The 6,737-nt window shown below is 59.1% G+C and overlaps 1 protein-coding gene across 1 annotated transcript in view; it reads right to left on the bottom strand.

Annotated features, from left to right (window-relative positions):
* Positions 1-6,352, bottom strand: part of UBE2O (ubiquitin-conjugating enzyme E2O) — an 18,372-nt gene extending 12,020 nt beyond the window's left edge. The window contains exons 1-3 of the mRNA XM_014531739.1: positions 6,320-6,352; positions 519-578; positions 316-426 (exon numbers count right to left, since the gene is read on the bottom strand). Coding sequence (XP_014387225.1) covers positions 316-426; positions 519-578; positions 6,320-6,352 — 204 coding nt within the window. The remainder of the gene's footprint in view (positions 1-315; positions 427-518; positions 579-6,319) is intronic.
* Between the last annotated feature and the right edge of the window lie 385 nt (positions 6,353-6,737).

Raw genomic sequence — 6,737 nt, 5'->3', positions numbered from 1 at the left:
CTTCTGGCCCTTTAAATACAGTTCCTCATGTTGTGACCCAACCATACAATTATTTTCGTTGCTACTTCATCACTGTCATGTTGCTACTGTTATGAATCGTCATGTAAATATCTGAGATGCAGGATGGTCTTAGGCGACCCCTGTGAAAGGGTCGTTCGACCGCCAAAGGGGTCGTGACCCACAGGTTGAGAACCGCTGGCTTAGAGGCAGGAGTGGCAGGAGGGCTCCGAGGGAGCGGGAGGCCCTGGGCCTGGCCGGCTCACCTGGAAGGGGAAGCAGAGAGCGAGAGGGAAGGGAGAGGCGGCGGAGGCTCACCCAGATGTGCTGCAGGTCCTTGCTGTTGACGGGGTAAATGATGCAGTTGGTGCCGATGAGCTTGACGGCGCAGTCGATGCTGACGTCGATCACGGTGCCGCACTGGCTGTCCTGGGAGGAGAAGGCACAGGCTGAGCCGCACCGGCGCCAGCCACCACGACACCCGGCCCAGACCGCCCGCAAGCAACCCCGCCGGGACTCACGGTGGAGCGCATGTGCCGGACCACGTCCCGGGGCACCACGGAGCGGTCCTCCAGTTTCAGCTGGACGAGAAAACACGTGTGAGTGGCCTCGGGAGTCACCCCAGGACACACCTCCACCCCGCGTCCCGGGGAAGGTGACACATGACAGCCCAGAGCACAAATCCCACGCGCTCGGATTTCATGAACCCCAGGAGCACCCCCTCACTGCACCCAGGGCCGGGGACAGAACTCCAGGCACTAACTCCCCCTCCACAGGCCAGCACGAGGCTTACGGCAGCCATGTGGATCAGTGTGGCGAAGGGACAGATCATGGAAGGCACCATTTAAAGTAGAGATTTAAGAGCCTGCTCTACACAGGGAAACATTTCCTAGGAGGGAATCCTTTCTGTACTTTCTGCCAGTGGCTGCCCTCGCCCTGCGATGAGGGCCGAGAAGGGTGGGCGAGCGTGATGCCAGCTGTGCGGGTCACCCTGAAGCCGCTATCAGCCAACACCACCTTCTAATCCGGGCTATCCTTGCTGGCCAGCTGCAGCCTGCCCTTATCTCTCTGCTGCGGTCCTGCCGGCTGCTGAGTAACGGGACAGCCGGCTGCGGGAGCCTGGCCAACTGCGCAGCGAACACTGGCGGCAGCCGCCCCCTCCCAGGGGACAGCCAGGGCTCCGGAGAGCTGCCTGTCCTCTGCCGGGCACGGGCCCCTCCACAGCCAGGCGGGAGCCGGTTCCCCACCAGGCCAGCCAGTCTCTTTGCTGGTCCCCATCCTGGGGCCACGCTCTGTAGTTCCTCATCCGTTCTGGTAATGGGGGGTCTCTGTGCCCATCTCCTTTGGACAGGCACCCGCAAGACCTCACACCATGGGGTGGTGAGCTGTTTCCTCAAACAACCCTCTCCACTCTCAAGCCTGGGCACGGAAAGGCGAGGTCCATGGAAGGAGAACAGACACTGGACAGGGTCACCGCAATGTTGGCGATGACGACTAAAGCCAATGCCGCTATAACTAGACTGACTTACAGAAAGGGAGCGACGACCCCGCCATCAATAAAAGCCCAAGGACTTTCCTCCAGGGACATAAGCCCTGACCCAGATGAGACCCCGGGGCAGACACGGAGACATGCCAGCTCTGAAACCTCAGGCAAGTCACGCGTGCACACGTGTATAAAGTGAGGCGACAGCAGCCCCCCTGGAGTGGCGGGGACTGAGCAGGGAGGGAAAGCACCGAAGGTCACGGTGCTAGCACAGGAGGTGCTCAGCAGACACGAGCTGTGAGCTGCCGGCCTCCGTGCCCCAGGCACAGCCTCTTCTCCTTCTGCTCAAAGATCCCAGGAGGCTGGGGGGGCGCGTGGAGCTGCTAAGGGTGGTGGAGTGCTGGTGCTACTCTAAGTCAGGGAACGCCCTCCCCTGTGCCCTCTGTGCCCTCTCTGTCCGGGACATGGCGTTTTCCGTGGGCCCCACCCTATCTCAAACCTCGGCTCTCATTTTAGACTTCAAAAAACCACAATTGCAGGGCTTTCCAAGTTGCCATAGAAACCAGAAGTCGCAGCCCCAGGAAATTTGATGGGAGAAACCACGCAGGCGGCGTTGGGTGGGAGGGAACGCCATTCTTGGTGTGAGCTGTGGCAGCCGGCACGGGACCCCTGAGCAGGACGCAGGTGAGTCTGTAGATCGTGTCCCCACCGGGGCGGTGTGTTGGTCCCCGAGAGAGCTTCCAGGACAGGGAGGGACGGGGCACAGGCACAGGCCCTACTCACTGCAGACTCACGGGGCTGAGCTCCTGCTCCGAGGCCCAGGCAGGAACAGCACAGCCGTGGGAGCTGGCGCACTGCGAGGCCAGGGGGCTTTCTCCTGCCCCCTCTGCCGAACTGCGCCTCGGCTCAGTGCTCCTGGGACCGGGAGCCTGGTGGCCAGCACCAGCCCCGGGGCTCTCCTGACCTGAGCCTGGCCCTCTGCGGTGTGACTCCACTCCCCGGGAAGCTCCTCTCCCAGGGCAGGGAGAGGAAAGGGGTGCGGTGGCCTCTGCCCTGGCGACATTCCCTGCCCTTGGCAATTCCAGAAAACGAGCAAATGGGGTCTGAAAGGGTCCCCAACGTCCGCTCCATCCCTGTGTCCCCGTCCTAGCACTGCCCTTCTCCACAGAGCCGCCCTCCCATCGTGTGCCTCTCACTGAGAGGCCCTTTCACGTGTCCTTTCCTCTCCCTCCTCCCGTCTCGTGCTCCCTGCACTTGATCTGGAAGGGACGGCTGTGCTCCTGGGGCCGATCGGGAGTCCTCTGCCTCTAGGCGACAGCACCGGCCCTTGCTCCTCTCCAGGCATTTGCTGGGCGCTGTGTGTGTTAGCCTGTGAGACCCTCCGCCCAGTGTCCGTGTGTAAGCACAGAGAGCCATGGAGTAAGTGCACTGTCAGTGCCCTTCCCATCTCACAGAGACGTCAACTGAGACGGAGAGACAAGGAGGGACTTGTTCACAGCCCCGCGGCTCCTGAGAGGTGGAGTGAGCTCAGGCCGCTGGCTCCAGAGTCCAGCCTGCCCGCGGGCTGCGGGTGAGAGCAGAGGGACCATATTTCTGCAGGCCCACACTTTCTGAGAGCCACTCTCCTGGCTATAAAAAGCAGTAAAAGCTCCCTCCACGTCGGGCCTGTGGAGGCTGCTGCTGTGGCCTCTGACTGCGGTGTCGTCTCTGGCTGGGGTTTCGCCCAGTTACATCAAGGAGAATGACATCGCTTCTCATCAGCAGCTGGTCTGGAGCCAAAACACAAGCCCACTGCCCTGGCCGCTGTGTTTCAGTTGGTTGAGTGTCGTTCCAGACACTGGAAGGCACTGAAAGGTCGCCGGTTCGATTCCCGGTCAGGGCACATACCCTCTCTTCCCCTCGCTCTAACAAATCAATAAAAACATATTAAAAAACAACAACAACAAACAAAGACCCAAGATCTATACGCTTACACACAGACACTGTGGGGTGGAGAACTCTGAACGCTTTTGGACTTAAAACGCCAGCACATTGGATTCAGGGCAGTGAGGCGGGAGAGGCAGGAAGGGTGCTGGTTGTGGCTGGAGCTGGGCTCCTCTCACCGCCTCTCCCTCAGCCGTTTCCAGTTCCCACTGGACTGGGGACGTGACTGTGAGACCCTCGAGTAGGCCAGTGTCAGGATGTTCTCAGAGCGGCTGGCATCATGTGGCTGTGCCCCTGACAGCCAGCGATCGCACCTGCCCACCTGAGGACAGAGGATTTGCCAGCAAATCACAAACGGCCTTGTGCTTGGGGGGAGGGAGGGCAGTGGGAAATGGCTGAGCAGAAGAAAAGACAGGCGTTGGTGCCCCTAACTAGAACCTTCTGTCAATCATGTGCCTCAGAGCCCATTCAACAGAAGCTCCTCGAAAACTAAAGACGGAGGCCAATCAACTCAATAGTTGTTGAGTGTTTTCTGTAAATTCAGAATGAGAAAGGAAGATAACATATAGGAATGTGCGTTGGCTTTACCGGAGGGCCCAAAATAAAATACCTGAAAACACTGATACACAAGCGAATACACTGCTGAGCTGGGTTGAGGGACACAAATTCCTGCTTCTGCATGGCAGTGGGGAAAGGCAGGTGGGGGAAGGCAGTGGGGGAAGGCAGGTGGAAAAGGCAGGTGGGGGAAGGCAGCGGGAAAAGGCGGGTGGGGAAAGGCGGGTAGGGGAAGGCGGGTAGGGGGAAGGCGTGAAGGGCCCACTGCACAGATGCAGGAAAGCGGCAGCAATAGGACACCCCTACCCCCTCTGCTGCAGGTGAGAACTGGCCAGGCCTCTGTATTCTCCACCTCGAGGGCCACCCAGGGACCGGCCGGGTCCTGTCCCCGGAGCCCACTCCCTGCCCGCACACTGCAGACCAGAAGCCTGCGGTGCAGCAGGACTGCATCACTGCCGCTGCCAGCTGCAATGGCCGGGAGGACAGAGAAAGGGGACTGAGCCCAACTGCCTGCTGAGTGAGGGAGGCCTGGGAGCTGCGCTGGCAGAAGGCCAGCTGGAGCCGGGGCCGCAGCTCTGCGGATGGCACAGTGTTTGGGATGCAGCGTCCTGGTGCGTCTGGTGGGAAGAGCGGGCATGGAGCCCCCTTGTCTTGGCAACCTGCTATGAAGGACCAAACTGCCAGCTCCAGAGCTCACTCCCTGCCACACCTCCAGCCCCTGCGGTGTCGGGCAGCAGGGTAACTGGTGGACAGGACCCCGGCCTCCCGGCGGTCGGTTCTGCAGTTCGGCTCGGAGCTTCCTCCCTTCCAGGCTCCTTTAGGGCCCTAGGAAGGACTTCTCAGCCAGAACTCGTCCTCACAGGCCTGGAGGAGGCCGCAGGCCTGAGGCGAGGGAGGGAAACTGACCAAGCGACAGCACCCGCTTCTGGATCAGCAACGGCAAGGGAGGCTCGCTGATCACACCTGCAGCCTCTGAGGACCAAGTGTTGGAACTGGCCCCACGGAAACTGAGGGGACGGTCTAGGGATTTACCTGGGCAGTGCTGGAACAGCAGGGTTATGAAGAAAAACGAGGCAGCCCTGACAGGTTCGTTGGGGGGAGAAGGACCGGGTTTCTTAGACAGACACGCACGGAGCCATCGCACGGCAGATCTGATGACTGGACAGACCCCGTCGGCAGGAACCGGACAACTATCAACTGCAGCCACCGCCGGGACAGTCACGCAGGACCAGGTGTGAGAGCCGCTTTTATTAGAACCCTCAGGTCTCTCTTAAAAAACAGATTCCTGATTTTTTAACCAACCTGCTGAATGACTCTCTATCAGGGGTCCTCAAACTTTGTAAACAGGGGGCCAGTTCACTGTCCCTCAGACCACTGGAGGGCCGGACTATAGTTTAAAAAAAAAACTATGAACAAATTCCTATGCACACTGCACATATCTTATTTTGAAGTAAAAAAACAAAACGGGAACAAATACAATATTTGTATTTGCATGTGGCCCGCGGGCCGTAGTTTGAGGAACCCTGCTCTAGATCAACCAGAATCTGTTTCTTAACATTCCTGGGCGAGACTAATAACGGCCCGGGTTACAACTGTTCCACTTTAACCAGTAAGTTTCCCTTTCTTCTAGAATGAAACAGAACCCCAACTACTTAGGGCATTTGTTTTTAATTTTAGAAGAATTTAAAGACATAAATCTGGGGCTCCAGATGCAGAAGCGAGGTGGTTTAACAAGTGAGGGCTGACTGGCACCGCCTTCAGCATCCCTGACACACGCCTGGAACAGATGCACATGCACCAGGTCCGCAAAGTGATGTGGCCCCGACTTTGGCTGGCTCTGCTCAGGTGGTCCAGCCTCCGGGCTAGGCCAGGTCCCAGACAGACACCAAGGACAAAGCCGCAGACTCTGGGACAGCTTTTAGCACCTCGCTGACCGAGAGGCAAGGGACCTGACCCAGGCCGGCTGCTGCCAAGCTGGCAAAGGCCAGAGCACCGCGGATACCTGGGGACACCTTCCAGGCAGAAGGCAGCTCCCGGGCCACGCTGTGACCACGAGAACCTGGTGTGTAGAGCTGGTTCCTGGGTGGGCACAAGCTGGTGCTTAAAATCTGGCTCTCCCAGCACCTACGAGCTCCAGGTCTGAGAAAGACGTGCCCTGGCAGGAAGGGCCTGTCCCTGCCTGCTCCCCCTCCTGCAGGATGGCCCCCAGAACCTCGGCTTACAGATGCTCCCACCCCCTCCTTCACTTTCCCACAGCGAACCCTCAGAAAAATGACAGAATCTTCAAAATGACGTCATCTTTGGTCGGCAAAGAGCTGAGGGCTCACCCGTCCCCCAGCGGCCCGTGATGCCCAGCCTCACCTCCTCCCAGCGCATCTCGGCTCCTCCATCCATGCGCCCAGCCGTGAGGATCGATCAGGAGCCACTCCCTGCAAACGCATCCTACCTCCCGAAGCAGACTCAGACGGAGAGGGCTCACTCAGCACTCTATTTTTAAAAATGCAAATACGGTGGAAGAGACTGTAAAAATAACACGCCAGAGCCCTGATCCAAGGCCAACTCCTTCCGCCCAAATACGGTGGAAGAGACTGTAAAAATAACACGCCAGCGATCAAGGCCAACTCCTTCCGCTGGGCCAGGTTCTCACTGAAGTAGGGGTGGAGTGCGGACCAGGGGCCGGTCCTCCTATGGGCTTTGTCATAGAAGACTACAGATCCCCAGCAGGCAGGCAGGCAGGCCAGGGACTCCCCAAGAGGAGGCAGGTGTGGAGGACGGCGTC

The sequence above is a fragment of the Myotis brandtii genome, unplaced genomic scaffold (genome assembly GCF_000412655.1).
Source record: "Myotis brandtii unplaced genomic scaffold, ASM41265v1 scaffold825, whole genome shotgun sequence".
NCBI lineage: Eukaryota > Metazoa > Chordata > Mammalia > Chiroptera > Vespertilionidae > Myotis > Myotis brandtii.
The sequence above is the reverse complement of the archived record's forward strand: the minus strand, read 5'-3'. Positions and strand labels throughout refer to the sequence as shown.